At 36.8% G+C, this 21,359-nt stretch overlaps 2 protein-coding genes across 2 annotated transcripts; one reads left to right on the top strand and one right to left on the bottom strand.

The window, feature by feature from the left end:
* The first annotated feature begins 9,416 nt into the window (after positions 1 to 9,416).
* On the top strand, positions 9,417 to 12,570 carry LOC107824366 (metacaspase-4). Its single transcript, XM_075256902.1, has 2 exons — positions 9,417 to 9,831; positions 11,373 to 12,570. Exons 1-2 carry the CDS (start codon positions 9,486 to 9,488, stop codon positions 12,278 to 12,280), a joined length of 1,254 nt encoding a protein of 417 aa, XP_075113003.1. The 5' UTR covers positions 9,417 to 9,485; the 3' UTR covers positions 12,281 to 12,570.
* Positions 12,571 to 13,241: 671 nt separating this feature from the next.
* On the bottom strand, positions 13,242 to 15,897 carry LOC107824376 (uncharacterized). The gene is made up of 2 exons (XM_016651123.2): positions 15,615 to 15,897; positions 13,242 to 13,586 (listed from the first exon to the last, which is right to left on the bottom strand). Exons 1-2 carry the CDS (start codon positions 15,813 to 15,815, stop codon positions 13,404 to 13,406), a joined length of 384 nt encoding a protein of 127 aa, XP_016506609.1. The 5' UTR covers positions 15,816 to 15,897; the 3' UTR covers positions 13,242 to 13,403.
* Positions 15,898 to 21,359: the final 5,462 nt, after the last annotated feature.

Here is a 21,359-nt window from a genome sequence, read left to right on the forward strand (position 1 = left end):
TTGCTTCTGAACTGATATTTTGACTGCCTTCCTATTGGCACTTTCTTTTATCCCCATAACACTCATACGATATCTTTAACTACCCCGACTCTTGTTTGAATATATATCTCAAGTATTATAATGATATTCTTCGATGCTGAACTCTCCATGTTGGGTTCTACTATGTTTATCTTACATGATCTGATGACTCGTCTGTAACCTCCTGTTTATCCATAACCGGGATCTTCCTAACCAATTACTAACTACTCGTTCACCCATTCTCATATCAATATTCCTTGTAATCTTTCTTGGGTTATTTCCTTTGTCTTACCTTACGTCTTGCACTGACTCCTTATTTATTAATAACAGCTCGGACATGAACCTTTACTTCCTCTCCTTGACATCATGCTTGCACAATATTCTTGAATCGTAGCGTATCTATAAGATTTGGATAAGCGCCATCTCATTCCTCTTTCATTTATCGCATTCTTTCTTCCATTCCATAGTCACTAGAACCACTTAATTCTGACTTAATGCCACATCAATCCATATTCCCCCCTTTAGGGGTGTACCAAAAGCTGAAGCCATGAGGATCTACCTATAGATGTTTTACCTCTTCATCTTTGGAGTCTTTTCTCAACATCAATGATCCTTACTCGCCTCGCGGCAATCCTTCTGTACCAAGGATGACAAATTCCCTTACGCGCGAGGGTGTCAGTTAGTGTAATTGGAACATACAGTCTTTTAAGCTTAACTATGCTCACATTGCTTGCTTTAGGGAAGCATTTTCCTGAATAACCATCCTCTCAATTTGTCATGGATCTTCTTCTATTGTCCATTATATTATTGCTGGAACGCAATCTAAAATTCTCATGATGTTGACTATTATCAAATCACTCAGTTCTTAATTCATATTTAGTTTATCTTGTTTGCCAGTCCATACTGATTTCTATTACTCTGGGGATTAACTCTCCCCTCTAGTAGTCGCATTGAAGTTACGAACTTATTTCTCGAAATGAGGATATAACCTTATGGCCTATACTCTTTTGTTGTTTTAAGGCCCATCACCTTTCATTTGACTATAGGTTCTGTAACACTCTACCATTTTCATCCATGTATCACACCTTATTCATAATGCTTCCTTATCTCTCTTCTCATTATTCTGCTAATATTTCTGCATATCCCTTTGCTTGTGAAAACTTCAATACGACATTCTTTCGCTTTTAGCTTTCCCTTGCCCTATCCAGTGGCTCTTCAAGTTGCTTAACGTTCTCGCTTTACTAGGGACACGAGCCACACTAAGGTAATATCTATCCCTTCAAGGCTTATAGTGCATGTATTTATAGTACTCATATCTGGCTGCACTATTTTAGAGTGCACCATCTAGATGTCTCATAATGAGATCTATTAGCATATTTACAATATCCTTCGGCAATGTTAACTAATGCAAACAATTCATCAACCATTTTGGGTTACTCTAAACCCAGCTGGATCGTGATGTTATGTCCTTCTCTTAAACCATATTTGTTAGTTCCCGTAAAGCATAACTTAGATCGGTGTGGCCAATTGTACATACCTCAATTACTGTTGAATGTAACTCAAAATGCTTATATCTCTCTTCCTTAATGGTAAATAAGGATGATCTTCATTAGCTGGGTACCTCGTACCCTCTTTCACCTTGCTTCCTTTACTTGTTGAAACTTATAGATATCTTATGAATCTCTTATTGTATTTCACCATGAAGGTGGTTAGATATTCTTGCCCTAAGGCTTCTTATCAGGAAGCTTACACCTTTCAATATACCCATGATCTGCTAAAAATCTCACATTTACTTGTTGTAGGCATTACACAAAAATCCAATTCCTCTGACTCAACTTTTCCACAACTATCTCTCTTTCCAATCCTTCTTTCCGGATGTATGTATCATTTTATTACGAATAAAAAAAATGCGGAATTTGAGTTCTTATAAATGAGCTCTATCACATGATCTAGAGTAAGAAGAAAGAGTGATAGTCCTAAATGTCATGTAGCCTCTTGTTTAGAAGTGTGGTGCACGGCACACCCATAAACAAGACTCTACTAGACACGACTTGTAGACTCCCTAGGACATAACTGCTCTGATACCACTTTTGTCACGGCCCAAACCGATGGGCCGCGATGGGCACCCGGTACCTTACTCAACCGAGTACCAACGTAACGTATCTTTCTTATTACATTATCATATACACATGACATACGGGCCTAATAGGCCAACATGATTATTTATAAACTCAAGATATCGGCCGACAAGACTGTATAATCTTTCACGTACACGACATATGTCTAAAAGCCTCTAAGAATACATAAATGTCATAAAGGTCGGCACAGAGTCCCGCCATACCAAACAATACACGTCTAAATCATACTAACCAAACGATCAACTTCGAAGTAAATGGAGTGCACCAACATCTTCTGCTGAGCTGATAGCCTACTTGGAGGGCTCTCGACCTGTCTATCGGGACCTGCGGTAGCGTCCCCAGGCAAAAGGGACATCAGTACGAATAATGTACTGAGTATGCAAAGCACATAAATAAATACATAAGAGACATGGAATAAATATAGAGTACATGACTCAATCTGTAAGTCTGAATAACTTTGTAAATCATGAATTACTTTTAGCGTCATGCATATGCGTATGAATGCCATGTCATGCATAGGTACATGTTTCATAACATCATCAGCCTCTGAGGGCATCCCATCATATCATATCGGCCACTGTGGGCAAAATCATCATCGTATACCAGCTGATCAGGTGGTGGTGCATATATAATGCCATAACCTTTCCCATATCCTATATACACATATATACATACATATATATGCGTATATAATGCCGTTTTAATACATACATATATATGCGTATATAACGCCATTTGAATACATACCCATATATGCGTATATAACGCCGTTTGAATCATATTTCAGCCACTGTGGGCAACATCATCATCATATACCAGCTGATCAGGTGGTGGTGCGTATATAACGCCATAACCTTTTCCCATATCCCATATACATATATTTACATATATACGCGTATATAACGCCATCTGGTCATGAGTCAATGCACATGAATGCAATGCATAAAAAGTACTCAGAGCTTCATAAGACCATTTTGCCTTTGAGTAATATTATAAAGTAAACTCTTTTAAACTTTCATATTTTTCTGAGACCCATGAACAGATGATAAAATATTATGACACACGGAAATTTAAGAGCATAGATATCTCTAATACTTCTATGTATAGAGTCATTCATGGAATTTGTGCATTTGTACGTTTAGTTCGTATCATATGGATCATACCAAAAGAAAGAAGAGATATCCTTAACATATCTAGAGTAGAGGAAAAATCCGTATGATATCTTGAAAAATGTTGCACCATACTCCTTAGACATTGCTAATGTTCTAATAATTCTCGTTGTCATTGTTTGGTTGCAATAAGTTCTGTCGAAACTTGTAGGAATTGCTTAAAGAATTCATGTTGCTAATATGGAAATCTCACGTTATTTGAAATAAAGCTCACATTATTTGAAAGGAAGCTCACGTTATAGAGTTCCAAATAAGTTCTCTGATGTTATAGAATATGAAGCTTAGGACTTTAAAATTTAGTTCTTCATAAATGGTAGGCCCCAATTAATCATCCAAATGTGCCATGTTGCACTTTAATTCAAGAGCCACCCTTATAGATCTTGTTGGCTGCCACGTTTGGTGGTATTGAATCTTATCCAAATTTTATCCACTCATTTTCCTAATTACATGGTTAATTTTCCACCAAAAATTCACAATTACCCAAATATTCACATAATTAAGAATTATCTCCAATTACTTAAAATGACATTCACTTTTAATACACTTTACACACCTTACTATCATGGCCATGTGGTACCTTATATGGTACTAGTCCATAAATACCGTGTATTTTAGCTCGGGCCATATTTTATCAAAAAATACCAAACGTCGACGAAACTCATTTTTTTCTATTTGCTTACCCTCTCATCCTCACGAATTTACTTATCCTTTATTTAAATACCGTGATACTTATAATCCCAAAATAAATTTCATTTCCGAACTTATGTCAATTAACTTACGATGAAACTTCAACGTACGAATGCGGGATGTAACATCTCATTTCCGATCTTATATCAATTTACTTGTGGCGTACTTTCACGTACGAAAATATGGGGTGTAACAGATGTGTTACTAGAGCATTTGGGTATTGTTTAAGCCAATCATAATTAGTCATAATACGGTCAATACGTTCAAGTATATTACTAGTATTATGTCTACCATTTGTCCATGTATAACGACTTTATTTGTGACCTAAATCAATCAAATGGCAATAGTTTATACAGTCTAAAAATTTATTCGATCTGGAATTATAAATTGATATGCCACCAAACTTATCAGCCGCCTCTGGAATTTCATTGAAGTCACCCCCAATTACCCAAGGTCCCTTATAGCTATCATACACGCACATTAAATTTTGCCATAAATATTGTCTGTTTGCTAAACTATTACTTGCGTAGATGACGGTAAACATAAATTTAAAAGGATAAGGAAACACCTGAACATGGCAATTTCTTGAGCTGTGGAGGCAGCATGTTCCACATGCAACACATCTGACAACCATAAGATAACAATTCCTCTAGACTGGCCAATAGCTGCAACTTCAATCAGGCCTGTGAAATTAAAGTCTTCCTTGACAGCTTGGTGGTTTTGACTGTGAGTTTCCAGTAGTACAACCAGAGATAGCCTATTATAATCTAGTAAGGATCGAAAATTTCTTCTAAAATCATCTGAATGAACACCCCTGCAATTCCAGATAATAAAGTTCATGTGATTGTCAGTAGGTTCAAACAAGTGGCTGTTACTTTGACTCGTTTGAGTGCTTGTCTGTCCTGGTCGAAGAATAAAAGTGGGCATTAGAAGCATTGCATACTTCCCCACTGCTGGATTTGTAGTTGGCCTTAGACAAAATGATGTTGTTAGGAGATTTGGAGGACACCTTATGTATATATTTCTTTCGTACTCCTCCTTCTGGACAAAGACCCTTATTCCATTGAGAAGTGCATGAACTGGATGTGTTTCTCTATTGTAAACGATTGCTGTATCTAGTTCCGCTTGAAAGTTTTGGTCTTGTTCTACTAGATTGGGACTGTGTGGTAGTGAGTGGTTGGGTAATGAAACTAGGGTTGGAGGTGGTGGAGGATCCTAGTAAGGTTGGATCCATGGAGAGGCAGTATTAGGGTGTGGATAAAAAGGCATTTGAAGAAGGTGTGGATGAAGATGAAGGGGGTCGCAATATGGTGTGGAGAGAGGAGGTTGATGGTATGGCCCCAGATAAGGAGCCTGTGTCATTGACCAATGGTACCTTGCGTAAATCTCCATCCCTAATTGCATGCATTCCATCACTATCTGAGCTAGGTCCCGCAGATGGTTTATAAGGATTGTCACCTCTTGATGGTTGACTTCCATCGTGAAAGTGTGAGCATGAGTTTGTAAACCTGTCTCGAGCCAAGATGTGAGCTGTATTGGTGTATGAGGAGTCTGTGCAGTGTAGACAATGGTGTTTGGTTCCATTATCAAATATGGTAGAGGAAGGGAGTGAGGTGTGTAGTTGTATAGCAGACGTTGAATGGACTGGTTATTTGTGGATTGTTGTCTCCGTAAGTAATTTAGATTTGGGGAAAACATCATGTGAATGTTGGAACTTGCGGAGTGAGGTAATTGAATTGTTTGGTGGAATTTGAGTAGTTGTGTCCGGATTTGAAAGAACTATAGGAGCTTGTGTATCAATGGAGGAGATGGTCGGTTTGAATGGTTGATGTGGTGGTAGTATGTTTGTTTGGTCTGAAGAGGTGGGCAAACTATCATTGCCTAGTTGCATGGGAATTATCAAATTAGGGTTAGGAAAAGATGATGAGGGTGAAGCGGATGTGGTATAGTTTGGTAGGTCTTGTATTAGGGTTTGCATGTGTGTTGATGAAGGGGTGTTTGGATAGTGTGTGTGCATGTGTAGTGAGCTGACGTGGCCAGTTGCATAGCTTTGTATAGGTTTTGAATGAAGACCAAGTTGTGATTGGGCTTATTGAATAAGCACTTGAGTGTATTTTGAAGAGGTTAATTTTGTATCTTTTGCTTGTTGAGGCAGTAGACCAGGCTGATCCAAATCAGTAGTAATTAAGGTATCAAATTGATTAGTGGTTAAAGTGGGTGTTATAGTCTCTTTAGTGGTTGTTAGGGTACTAGGTATAGAATTAGGGTTATTAATTGTTAATTGCGTAAAAAGAAGAAGATAAGGAGTAATGGATGAAAACTTACCTGCAAAACTCTTAGGGTTGGCAGTGTTATAATTGAATTTCGTATAATTTTTTTTCTTTAGAAATTGCACTATTTTCCATTCTTCCATTGATGGATTGGGGGGGGGGGGATTAGGAATGGCTGATGTGGTGAGAGGAGTAGTAACAATATGAGGTTCATCTAAAACCTGGTAGGTGCATATATACTCTCTGATTATGCCTCATCCGACCACATGTAACACATAGCAAATTTAATCCTTCATAAAGGATGTTTTGCTTATAATTGCCAATGTAAACATGGCTTCTTAAAGGTTGATCCATCGGTATTTCAACACATAGCCTGGCATATCGACCCCTTGTTGTTGAAGAGGTACAATTATCCACTGTTAGTAATTTTTTAATTTTATTACCCACTTTCTGAATGAAATGAAAATCATAAAATTCAGTAGGTAATTCTAGTAGTCGTAGCCATATAGCAGAATAATTTATTTTCATCTCCGATGCCATAAACTTTGGTTCCCATTGTCGAACTGAGAGAAAATGATTTAAAATGAACCAAGGGCCATTATGTAAGGCACAATTTTTATTTTCTTCCTTTTGAAACTTTAGAAGGAAGAAATCTGAACCCAAATCTATGAGAGGTAGATTTTCTGTGGGTTGCCATAAGGTATAGATTTTTTGGCGAAGTAGTTGATGTTCTACCTTGCGACCATAGACCTTAACAATTACTGCATTTTGCCAAGGTTTATAAATTCTACTTTTTTCTTCCATTGAAAGTGGAATAAAATTAGAGGCATCTATTGGTGCCTCCAATTCATCATCAATCAGCAGGGAAAGGTTTTGAGGTTCATATGCAGTATGAGGTGAATAATTGTCATTATTAGAGGTTAGAGTATGTAAATATGATTTATGAGTAGAAACAATAGTAGAGGTATTGAGGTCGGGTGTGTCAATAATCATGTTTCTTGTTGGATTGTTATTGGAAGTTATGGTTGCGTCTGTGTTTATAGGGATATCTGGGGGTTTTGAAGGTTTAAGATTTGAAGAAGCAGGTTGTTGTTGGGAGTAAATGAGAGTACTTTTCAATTAATTAAGTGGGCTACCATCACACAACCTATTGAGAAAGGAGGGTTAGGGATACAAAATCTCACTTTAAAAAATCAGGCTTTGCATGCCAGTCTTGCATGGAGGCTATTTCAAAATCCTCATCATCTATGGGCACAAGTTTTATTACATACTTACTTAAGACCATCTACATTGCATATAACAAAAAGCTTAACAACTTGGCGTAATATAATGCAAGGATAGTCCTACTGTAAATTAGGGTTCAAATGGAATATAGCCACAAGAACACATGTCAAATTCTGGACGGATCCCTGGATTAGCCAGAATTATTTAATTCGTAACTATATATATGGACTACTTCCAAAAAATGAGAAAAATAAAACAGTTTCAACCTACTATTACAGTCATAATTGGCATTTAAACCTACTACCATTCAATTTACCAACTCATTTACACACACTTATTAATAACATCTACATACCGATTCAACCTTCAACATATGACCAAATATACTGGGGTCTCACACCAAATGGCATATTTTCAGTTAAATCAATGTACAATTCTTTTACAACTAGCATAAATGCTACAACAAATACTCCACCAGATAGCTACAGCTGGATTTGGAAACTACATATTCCACCAAAGATATCACATTTCATATGGTTAGTTTGTCATGCCAGGCTTCCAACAACAACATATCTCAACAAGTTAGGTATCCTTAATTCTGCTATTTGTGCTCAGTATCATATATCCCCTGAAACATTAAAACATATATTTTTCGAATGTACAACTGCTAGACATCTCTGGACTAAGCTCAAAATATCTACAGTAAATACAAACTCCCTGCAATGCCATGATACTACTCTCAACTGTTTTAAGGTTTTCATACATCAGCAATTACAACATACACGACATAATATTCCAAATACCACTCTTATCCCGTTTGCTTTATGGGAACTATGGCTTACACGGAATAAAACTACTATGGATCATAAACAATATTGCTTAAATATTCCCTCCATCTTCACAAAGGCGACAGAATTTTATTATTTTACAAATCACAAAGGAAAGAATACTGCTTTAATACCATTATATGTAAAATGGCACCCCCCAAATATTCATACTTATAAGCTTAACATAGATGGATCTTGCTCAATTAACCAATCCAAGTATGGTATTGGAGGTCTTTTTCATAATGCAAAAGGAAATTGGATCATAGGTTTTGCAGGAATATCAGTACTTAGGACAGCTATTCAAACTGAACTTCTAGCTTTGCTCAAGGGACTGACAATTGCTGTCCAAAAGAACCTCAAACCACTCGTCATTGAAACAGGTGCATAGGCCATCCTAGGTATGTTCAACTCCAACACCATGCAATACACTAATATAATTAATGATTGCAGGTTATTACTCCTACAGCTGGATATCTCACCTCTCCTAAGTATCTACAGAGAGAAAAATAGCGTTGCAGATAGTCTAGCCAACTATGGAGCCATGCATGCAAAGGAACCCTGTCTACTGTTTGGAAGTCCACCACTTTTTGTGACCTCAATATATCAACAAGATCAACAAGGACTGCTACGAAGAAGGATGATCAAGACTACTTCTAGCTTATGTAATAGTAATAGTCTAACTACTACTGTACCTAGTACTTATGCTGATAGTTTGGATACTTCTACTTTTGCTATAGTTAATGGTTCCTCTACAGGAGCCTCAAGTACTATTTCTAGTATTGTAAATTCGAATGCCTTTAATGCATCTCCTTAACTGCTCTATAAGAGCTTGATATTATATATATATATATATATATATATATATATATATATATATATATATATATATCAATTAATATCAACCAAAAAAAAGTCAAATTTCAACTTTATTCGACAAAGAATCACAATCTCAATTAAATCCCAACTAAATCATCCACATAATGGTTTCCTTATGGTGGGTCCCACTTCAACATGTCATGCCAACCCTTTCAATTATGTGGGGCCCATCAACCTTTGACCTCAAATAACTCAATCGAACATTATTCAACAAAACCAAAACCTCAAAATTCCTCAAACCCAATTTTTTTTTTTTTTAGAACTTGCAAATTTCCAATGGCAAAAAAAGCAGTATTAATCGGAATTAACTACCCAGGAACAAAAGCAGAACTCAAAGGCTGCATAAACGATGTTAAGCGAATGTACAGTTGTTTAATCAACCGTTTCGGATTTTCTGAGGAAGATATTACTGTACTAATTGATACTGATGATTCTTACACACAACCAACTGGTCGGAATATACGTAAAGCTTTGTCGGATCTAGTAGGATCTGCTGAAGAAGGTGATTCCTTGTTTGTTCATTATAGTGGACATGGGACTAGACTTCCAGCTGAAACTGGTGAAGAAGATGATACTGGTTATGATGAGTGTATTGTTCCTTGTGATATGAATCTTATTACAGGTACTTTGCTTACTATTTTTTGGATTTGAATCATGGGTTTGCTCCGAATTTTGATTTTTTTGTGTTTGTATAATTTGTGGAAATTGAAAGCTTGATTGGGGTTTGAGATGTTGTGGGGGGGGGGGGGGATCTTGAGAGGGGGAGATTTGGTTTTGTTACTTTGTACTAAAATTTGCTGATGTGTGTCAGTGTGTGAGCAGAAGAGGATCAACCCTTAAAGTTCTTAGCAGTGTGTAGTTCTGAAATTATGGGTTCGTAATTTAATATTTGTTAAAATTTTGTGATTTTTCGCACACACACACACAGGAGTTTGAGATCTTGAAATGGGTGGATTTGATCTGTTTCTGATGACAATTCAGGTGGATCTGAGTTTCAGGGAAATTTGAGAAATTGGGAAATGGAACTTTATAAATGAGAAAAATTGGGGCTCAGGTGTTATTGAAATTGTTGAATGGGGATGAGAAAAAGTAGGCAAAAAAAGGGAATAAAGTTGGTGTTTAGAGGGATTAGTAGTTTAATAAATTTAGATTCAGTAGCTTTACCATTGACTTGAAGAGAAAAATAGTAACTTTTTCCCACAAATTTACTGAATATCCAGGGAACTTCCCCACTAGTTTGTCTGTTTATGATTTGTGGAGTAGGAATATTGGAATTAAGATATGCAAATGGTTCAATTGATCTGATATTGCCAACAATTCAGGTGGATCTGGATTTGAGGAAAAAATTCAAACTTGAGAAGGTGAATACTAGAAATAGAATTTTGGGTCCGGGAGAGGGACCCAAAACCATATGCTTCTCGGGAGGGGGAAGGTTGCGCCTAATATCACCCCAATCGCTGCTGATGTGGCTATTTAGCTACTTATTTCCTTGGACAGCTCCTGCTAAGATGGGAAGTTGCTCGATAAAGCTACAAGTAGCGAAATAGAACGTAAAGAAAAGCTCCTGTGATGATTGGTTGAGATTAGCAAGGAAGATCAGCAAAAATTTTTAAGGCTCAAGTGGATGAGCTTTCTTTGTTTTAAAAATCTTTTTCTCCTTTCATTAGTGTGCTTAATTTTCTGTTCTTTTTTTCTCCCCCAACTAAGATCCCTAGCTATGTTACTTGCTGTTGTTGAAAAGAATGCCTTACTCCTTATTCCTTAACAAGTTGGAAAAAAGTTTCCGCTTTTAGGGATTATGAAGATAAGAAGGATTTGAGGTCTAATCTTATAGAAATTCGTTTAGAGTCCCATTCTTTGTTTTTTCCATCACATTACAGATTTCCATCCTTATTTTCCTTTTTAGGAATATTTGAAAAGCTATCCATGTTTTCTTTGCCAAGCCTAGTTCCTTATAGGATGTCTTATCGTTATTGCTTGATATCAATTTTGGTAGATTTTTTTTTACTTTCTACTTTAGAGCCTTCTGATATGGTGTTGGAAAATGTAGTTAGTTTCGTTGGCAGACACATAAGAAACAATAGACATTATTGTGGTTAATATTATTGGAAAAATAACACGCTATTGATCAACTGTTGGATTGGGTGTTTCATCCGTGATCAGATGATGATTTTAGAGAGCTTGTGGACAAAGTTCCTGAAGGTTGCCGGATCACAATTGTATCCGACTCATGCCACAGCGGCGGCCTCATTGACAAAGCTAAAGAGCAGATAGGGGAGAGCCATAAGCAAGGCGACGACGAAAATGAAGGCCATGGATCTGGTTTTGGATTCAAGAAGTTCTTACGTCGAAGTGTTGAAGACGCATTTGAATCCCGGGGTATCCACATTCCACGCCGCCATGACCGACGCGGGGAAGAAGAGGAGAGTTTTGCCGAGAGTAGCGTGATTGAGACGGAAGATGGGGATCAAGTCCATGTGAAGAACAAATCCTTGCCTCTTTCCACCCTCATCGAAATACTTAAGCAGAAAACAGGCAAAGATGACATTGATGTCGGGAAACTTAGGCCAACGCTCTTTGATGTATTTGGAGAAGATGCAAGTCCTAAGGTGAAGAAATTCATGAAGGTCATTTTCAACAAACTACAGCACGGTAACGGGGAGGGTGAAAGTGGCGGTTTCTTGGGTATGGTTGGTAACTTGGCTCAAGAGTTTCTGAAACAAAAGCTTGATGAAAATGATGAGAGCTATGCAAAACCTGCGATGGAAACACACGTCGAAGGCAAGCAAGAGGTTTATGCTGGTTCAGGAAGTAGAGGTCTTCCGGACAGTGGCATTCTCGTCAGTGGGTGCCAAACGGACCAAACATCTGCCGATGCTACCCCTGCAGGCGGAGACTCTTATGGTGCTCTAAGCAACGCGATTCAGGAAATCCTGGCCGAATCAGATGGTCCAATCACCAATGAGGAAGTTGTTAGCAAGGCCAGAAAGAAGCTGCAGAAACAAGGCTACACACAACGCCCAGGCCTTTACTGCAGTGATCATCACGTTGACGCTCCTTTTGTGTGCTAATTCTGGTGTTAATCAGTGTTATAAAACAATATATCCCCTTTGTATCTGTGTGGTTTATTTGTGCTAATGCTGCAGTAACTCTTCAAGTTTGGTCTTATGAGGTATTATAGAACGGTCTCTATCATTTGGATGTGTGGTTATTTGGCTCTGTTTTTTTTTTTTTTTTTAAAATTTGGCCAGAAATAAGGTGGAAAAGATCCGCGGTTTGTCTGTATTGTTGGGAAACTAACTCTGGGAGATTATTTTGTATTACTGAATGTGGTATAATTTAAACATATCTGAATTACTTATCCACAGAGTCAAAACTATTGATTCTACAACTGCAACTGATAGAAGCAAACCCAGAAATTTGCTGAAGGTCTATGGTGCTCGCGATTTATAGCATCCATTGTTGAATTAAGAATGAAAGGATCAGAAGATAACTCAAATTAAATCATCATTTGACAGTAACTTTTGCAAGTTTATTCTTGAGCTTCAAGTAGATTACTTATCTTGCCTTTATAGGGTAGGGGTAAAGCTACATACACGTTACCCTCCCCAGATCCTACGTATGAGATTAAGCCGGGTTGATTTGTTGTTGTTGTTGTTGTTTGATTTTCGAAAAGCCAGTTGCCACACTAATTTTTACAAGTATAAAATCATCAATTCACTATTAATCTTTCCCTTATGGTAGCATGGACCCCACTTTCGAAAATGTCCAAGTAGTTTCAAAAGCTACAAACTTTTGATTCAAATAAAAGATACATTTTTATAAATTGAAAAAATTAGATGAAGTTGAAGTTGAATTGCGTTTGGGTAGTTATAGATTGTTGGGGAAAAGTTCATTTTGATAGTGAAATTGAAGATGGAAAAATATACTCTTGAAATGCATTTCCATACCACAATCTGAAAAATTATTTCCAAATTCAAATTTTGTTCTCAATGTTATATGCTAGAACTAATATGATTCAAACACTTGTATTTAAATCACACGTTTAATTAATCGACAAAGGATTTTCTTCAAATTCTTGTACAAGTTTCAAAAAGCTATAGCAATAACTCCAGCTGTGTCCAGTCTGAAGCTTTATCCACTGGGAAAGGTAGAACTACCAAAGTAAAGCAACAAAACCAGCTAAGCAGTGACCTACTTTTGTTCCTTCTTTGCTTCAGCATCACTTGGCTTTGGGACTGGTTGAATTCTCTGGTAAGGTTTTCTTGTCAATGTTTCGCCCCTTAAAGCTGCAACATATCTGTCATTTGTGTTCTCCTTTCTCTGCAGTTCACCAAGGTACTCTGCCAACCTCTCTTTATTAACTTGACCCATCATCTGTTAGAAAAATCAAACAATATATCAAGCAATTCTCCAGTCATAAGCAGAATTACTCAAAATTAAGTAAGCCAACGAGACCAAACGAAACCATGTGAGCGGAAAGAGACAATTATCTTCTGTAAAGGTCAAGTCAAATAGTCTATTTCCTATGGACTATTGGAGCAAGGAAAAGACTGAGCAAGATAGAGAAGTAAACATTAAAGCTATTTGTAATTTCTAAACATCCTGCATTTGTAAGAATAATATTTAACAGTAACATCCTTTTCTCTTTGGTTCGCATAGATGCGCAGGTGGCCGATAAGGTGTAAACCAAAATAATGCACAACTGTTAGCAACTCGGGCTTTATTTTCAACAAAGACGAGACATATATGGGCACAAGAGTGCTGCAATTCATCTCAATGTCTACAGACTTTAACTAGAGCATATCATTCCAACAAATTAGAGAAAGAAAAAGGGTGCTGTAATATGGAAAAAAATCAGCATTTGATAAATTTTCGCGATAGCTGTCACCTAAAAGTCATCAAAGACAGAAAAGGTACAGTCAAATAAATAGAATAATTGGGTTTTAACAGTGTTGTTAAAGGCTCACTTCAGACACATTTACCGTCAAGTTAGGCTATCTAATTATTGAATGAGTTGATAGTAAATTTTCTTGCATGCGCCATATATATATTTTGTGAATTTTTCCTCATTTACTAAATCCATGCTTAATTCCACTTTTCATTCAAACCCCTAGTAGATCTTGACCCACTGAAGTTTTTGCTTTTGAAAATGATTGTGATAATGTTTTTTATAGGTAAGATGAAGTTTTAGTTGTAACTGCACCAAGTAGGAGCAAAACATGTACACAGGAAGATTCAGATCATCCCTTAATCACAGGGAGTCTATGAAGTCCACCAAAAACTTTCATCACAAGCAAAAGCCACACATTACACCAAAGTCCAAACGTTTAAATTCTACAAACATCTACAATAAAGCAAATATTAGCTGCTTGCTTAAAGAACTTAGTTATTCCTTTCTTTCCAATTTCCAATATCGATAAAATACAAGATGGTATTGTTCTCCACATCTCCATTTTCCTTCTCAATTCTCTGCCCTTGCGAACATTCTGGTGCTGCTCTCTTACTGACCCTGGCATGGTCCATGGCAGTCCGAATATGTTTAGGGAACAGACAGCACACCTTCCAAATATAGATGCAGCCAAATAGTAGGTGGTAGGAGGATTCTAGATTCTCAAATGCAAAACACACCTATTGGGCAAAATAAATTTCCGTCTCTATAAGTTATCCCGTGTGAGGTAGGCCTCATGTATAGCCCAGTGAAAACATTTTGCCAACCCCTTTTGATCTACACAAGGTTTAGTAGTAGGATTTAACAGAAAACGCATATTTTTATTAAGAGTCCATCTTAAACAAGTTCCCTACATGTTTCAATTCCTCCATTTTGCGTATCAATCTAGCAACCCCGTAAAATTTCCAATCATTATAGGCTCTTAAACACCCCATTTCACTACCACAACCCGATTTTTCTGCTGCACCAGCGGAGAATTTTGTTCACCTTATAAGTTGATCCAAGTTCTTCTTTAACCTTCTAAGTGCAACCCGATGGGTAAAATCTGATAATGTTAGGGCTCAATGAAATTTATGCTTTTCATGCCCAATTCTCAAACCTGATAAACTAAAACTCCCTTGCCCAATTCATTCAACATTATTTCGTTTGGAACATTTAAAAATGCTTTATAGCTAATAAGAATTTTTTGTATGACGGCGGTGTCCGGGCCAGCTTGGCGCACCTCAACTATTCCACCCGGTACCTTGTTACCTGCTAGTATCATAATGGCAGAAGGTACAAATACATATGAAGCACACATCAGATATTAACACTATCAATAGCCGAAGAGGAAGAATATTTCCGTACAAAAATAACTGTAGAAGGTACAACACATATGAAGCACAAAACTGATCTAGTATTATTCAACACTATTATTTTATTATTATTAATAGGCGAAAAAGAGGAAGACATACAAGGGTATCAGGGCGAGCGTTTTGACGGAGCTTAGCTTCAAGTTCAGGACTACGAGAATTAGTCGCCGACATAACGCAGAAACCAATAATCCCCGGAACGACGCCGCAAACGGTGGCGAATCCAATGAAAAACGGTTTCGAATCCCTCGTTTGCCTCACTAGCCACCTCCATGTCCCACTCTTCTCCCACAGAATCGACATCAATGATTTTCTGATTTCTCGCACCCGCTTTCGCTCTCTAAATTAAGCTGCTTTCTTCTATTTTCTAGAACATTGATTGGGAAAATGGGGAACTGAAACAAAGATTTTAAATTATGCTTTTCACCCCCAAAAGTTTGGTTTAAAGGCAATTACTAACTCTAAAGTCGTTCAAAATTACGAGCTAGAGATTCGAACTTTTGATAAAAAACAAAAAAGGTCCATATATTTGGAATTTCATTTAAAAAGATCCCTAATAAAGTATGGCGTAGAAGATATAATATGGTCTTTCAAGTTATTAAATGTGGTGCAATGTGATTAACTCAATGGAATCACTCACATACTGTTATTTGACCTGCGCCTATTAAGTCGAGATATTTCGAAATGATTGTTGATACGAATAAAGTGGGGCATTTATATCTATACCCGTTTTTTTATGTCACGTTTTAACTTGTGTCTGCTTTGCAAAAGCGTACCCGCTTTTTCGCATAACTTCAGCATACGGGGCTGAAGTAGCAAAGACAATCACGCAAAACTTCAGCATTCTAGTAGCCGCGACCTGAAGTTCAGCTCTAGAGCTGAAGTTTTTGTTTTGTAACTGTAGCTGGAGTTTTTGTTTGTAAGCTTCAGCTCTAGAGCTGGAGTTTTTGTTTGTAAGCTTCAGCTAGCTGGAGTTTTTGTGTTGTAACTAGGAGAGCTGGAGTTTTTGTATTGTAAGTGGGAAACTTCAGCTCTAGAGCTGAAGTCTGAGGCAATCACTACTGTTTTTGGTGTTTCGCGGTTGATCAACTAGAAAGAAAAGAGAACTAAATAACTTCAGCTCTAGAGCTGAAGTTTTTGTTTTGTAACTGTCGAACTTCAGCTCTAGAGCTGAAGTTATTTAGTGTAAGATAGTTTGTTATTGGCAAGTTGGAAGTGAGATTCTTCCCACAACGGAAGAAAGAAGTTCCGTGCCTGTCATGTGAAACACTCCCGGGACTGACCTTACTCGTACCGTGCCTGTTAGCCTCGGAACTGATCATTATGAAATAGCACATAACAGGCACGAGATTGTCTCAACAGGCACGAGACTGACTCAACAGGCACGAGATTGTCTCAACAGGCACGAGACTGACTCAACAGGCACGAGATTAACTCAACAGGCACGAGATCCTAGAGTTAATTATTTATTTGAATTTTAAATTCAAAATTCAAATAAATAGTCGTGTCTGTTTGTGAAACAAGACATCTTTTCTGAAAGGGTCTATTGGTTGCCTATAAATACACAAGAATTCCAACGAAGTGGAGATAGAAAATCACAAGTGTTATTGCAGGCTTTGTTGTATCCTGAAGAGAATCGTTTTGTATTTTCCCTAAATTAATATACAGGCGATAACTCTTTAAGGACAGTCGATTTTCACGCCTCAAAGCCAATTTTATTTATTATTTTCTAACAATCTTAAAGAGTTATTCTGCTATGGAGAAATTGATGTATGTTGTTGAGAATCCGAAGGAGTTCATCAAACTTGATCGCTTTGATGGAACGAACTTTACCCGTTGGAGAGACAAGATGATATTCTTGTTGTCCGCTCTCAATATCTACTATGTTCTTGATTCTGCCTTGCCTCCAGTGCCTGACCCCACAACAGAAGATTCTGACGTAGTCAAGGAAGAAAGGAAGAAACGAGAACATGATGAACTGTTGTGTCGCGGCCATATTCTGAATACTTTGACAGATCGTCTCTATGATCTTTACTGCAATCTGAAGTCGCCAAGAGAGATTTGGACTGCTCTACAAACTGCATACCAGAATGAAAAACGAGGTATTGACAAATTCCTGGCTCTGCAGTACTTTGAATTTAAAATATTTGATACTAGGCCTATAATGGATCAAATTCATGAACTGCAAATCTTAGTATCAAAACTAAGTGATCTTGAAGTTAAAATTCCTGATGCACTTCAAATAGGTGCTATTCTTTCGAAATTGCCTTCCTCGTGGAATGACTATAGAAAGAAAATCGTACATTCTATGGATAAAATGACTGTGGAACAATTTCGTACTCACATTCAAATTGAAAGTGAGATCGTGCACGTGATGCTATTAGTCAGCCTTCAAGTTCCGCAGTCAATTTTGTCAGTCAGAATGATTCAGGAAGTGGGAACAAACATCTGAAAGTTTCCAAAAAGTCTTCTTTTAAAAAGATAAAGAACTTTAGTTGTCATCATTATGGAAAGAAAGGCCATATGATTCGGGACTGCAGATATAGAAAGGCAGGAATAAATTTCAATGCAGGCAAAACCGAAAAGTCTGGAAAGATTAAAAAATCTGGAAATTCTGAAAAGGCAAACGTAGTGGAAAATTCTGCCCAAGGACTGGTTGCCATGGTTTCCGCAATGCAAATTGGTATGGTCACAGAGTTGAATGTGGTTATCGCTGCTACAAATACTCAAGACTGGTGGCTAGATTCGGGTGCTACTATTCATGTCTTTTATGACAAGAAGATGTTCAAGACATATGCAGAAGTGCAGGATTCTGAACAAGGCTTGATGGGAAACCATGTTGCGGCAGATGTTGCTGGAAAAGGAAGTATTGAGATTAACTTCACATCTGGCCAGAAGTTGACATTACTGAATGTGTATCATGTTCCTGATATGAAGAAAAACTTAATGTCTGCTGCTTTGCTGTCAAAGAAAGGCTTCAAGATAGTTATTGAGTCTGATCATGTAATAGTGTCTAAGAATGTTGTTTTTGTTGGAAAAGGCTATAACTGTAACGGCATGTTCAAATTGAGTATTAATGAAATAAATTATGTTTCTGCTTACATCGTTGAGTCTGATTCTTGTTTATGGCATGTTAGACTAGGACATTTAAATTTTGGCTCCTTGAATTATATGTCCAAAAATGGTTATATCTCATGTAAAACTCAACATATAAAATGTGAAATTTGCATACAAGCAAAGATGACAAAGAAACCATTTCGTAAAGTTGAAAGATCCACAAAACTATTAGATTTAATACATTCAGACTTGTGTGAATTAAATGGAGAATTAACTAGAGGAGGCAAAAGATATTTTATTACTTTAATAGACGACTTCTCTAGATTTACATATGTTTACCTACTTAGAACTAAGGACGAAGCTTTTCAAAAGTTTAAAGAATACAAGTCTGTTGTGGAAAATCAAAGGAGTAGGAAAATTAAAATTATTCGAAGTGATAGAGGCAGAGAATATTTTCCTAACGAATTTAATAAGTTCTGTGAAGAGCATGACCTAATACATCAAATGAGTGCCCCTTATACTCCTCAACAAAATGGGTTAGCGGAAAGGAAAAATAGAACTTTGGTGGATATGGTTAATGCTATGTTACTTAATGCACATTTGCCACATAATTTATGGGGTGAAGCACTACTAACTGCATGTTATATTTTAAATAGAGTGCCTTCAAAAAATATGCATATTTCGCCTTATGAGCTTTGGAATGGTAGAAAACCAAATTTAAATTATTTTAAAGTGTGGGGGTGTATATCTTATTATAGAGTACCTGACCATCAAAGGACAAAATTGGGTCCTAGATGAATTAAAAGTGTTTTTGTAGGATATGCACAACACTCCAAAGCTTATAGACTGCTAGATCTAGAATCTAATGTCATTATAGAATCTATACATGTTGAATTTATTGAAAATAGATTTATAAATGACAATGTTGATGAAATGACTGAAATAAATGGAAAACGTATTGATGCTAATAAATTATCGCTTTCTGAAATTATTAAAACTAAGGAAAGAAGTGATGATATGCAGATAGAACCAAGGAAAAGCCAAAGAATAAGAAAAGAAAAACATCTTGGTTCTGATTTTATTTCTTCACAATCTATAGTATTTCTTGTTGAAGGAGATAGGACAAACGTTTGTAATCAAATTCCAATTGTATTAAATGTTGAAGAAGACCCAAAGACGTTTCAAGAAGCAATGTCTTCTAGAGACGCTGCTTTTTGGAAAGAGGCCATTAATGATGAAATAGACTCAATTATATCCAACAACACTTGGGTTTTGGTTGATCTTCCTCTTGGATCAAAACCTATAGGTTGTAAGTGGGTCTTTAGGAGAAAGTACAATACAGATGGTTCTGTCCAAACCTTCAAAGCAAGATTAGTTGCAAAAGGTTTCACTCAAAAGGAAGGCATAGACTATTTTGATACATATGCTCCTGTTGCAAGAATAACATCCATTAGAGTCCTTTTATCCTTGGCCTCTATCTATGATCTTTACGTACATCAAATGGATGTTAAAACAACCTTTTTAAATGGAAACCTGAGTGAAGAAATATATATGCAACAACCTGAAGGTTTTGTTCTTCCGGGAAACGAGAAGAAAGTTTATAAATTGATAAAGTCTCTTTATGGTCTTAAACAAGCGCCTAAACAGTGGCATGAAAGATTTGATAGTGTAATACTATCAACCGGATTCATACATAATAATGTAGACAAGTGCATTTACTCTAAATTTACAAAAGAATATGGAGTAATAATTTGTTTATATGTCACTGACATGCTGATTTTTGGTACGAATCTACAAGGAATTACCGAGACCAAGAAGTACCTAACCTCAGTTTTTAAAATGAAAGATTTAAATGAAGTTGATACTATTTTGGGAATCAAGGTCAAAAGAGATAACAAGCAAGTGACTTTGTCACAAGCACATTATATAGATAAAATCCTTACTAAATTCAGTCATTTAGTAATAAAGGGGTATAATACTCCTTATGATTCTAGTGTTAAGCTAACTGTAAATACTGGAAGAGCAGTAGCACAGTTGGAGTATGCAAGTGCGATAGGTAGTATGATGTATGCAATGCATTGCACTAGACCCGACATTGCATTTGCTGTTTGTAAACTTTCAAGGTTTACCAGTAATCCGGGTAATGATCATTGGAAAACAATAAGTAGAGTACTTGGATATTTAAAATATACAAAGCACTTAGGCATTTGCTATAATGGTTTTCCTAATGTATTAGAGGGATATTCTGATGCAAGTTGGATTACAAGTGTTAATGATAATAAATCCACATCAGGATGGATATTTACTCTAGGCGGTGGAGCCATTAGTTGGGCATCCAAGAAACAAACATGTATTTCCCATTCTACTATGGAATCTGAATTTATTGCATTAGCAGCTGCTGGAAAAGAAGCAGAATGGCTGAGGAATATGTTACTTGATATAAAGTTGTGGCCACAACCTATGCCAGCCATTTCCATATTCTGTGATAGTGAGACTACAATGTGTGTTGCTCACAATAAAATATATAATGGGAAATCGAGACATATAAGCTTGAGACATGCTTATATAAGAGAATTAATTACAAATGGAGCTATAGCTATAATATATGTGAGATCAAATAAAAATTTGGCTGATCCACTTACGAAGCTATTAGGTAGAGATATAGTACAACAAACTTGTGGAGGGATGGGACTGAGACCCTTAATTTAAATACAAGGAATGAGAACCCCACTTTGAGTTAGTATACACTCTAACAATATAAGTTCAATGGGTAATAACAAGTTACTTGTA

Source organism: Nicotiana tabacum, chromosome 7 (genome assembly GCF_000715075.1).
Source record: "Nicotiana tabacum cultivar K326 chromosome 7, ASM71507v2, whole genome shotgun sequence".
In the NCBI taxonomy this organism is placed as follows: domain Eukaryota; kingdom Viridiplantae; phylum Streptophyta; class Magnoliopsida; order Solanales; family Solanaceae; genus Nicotiana; species Nicotiana tabacum.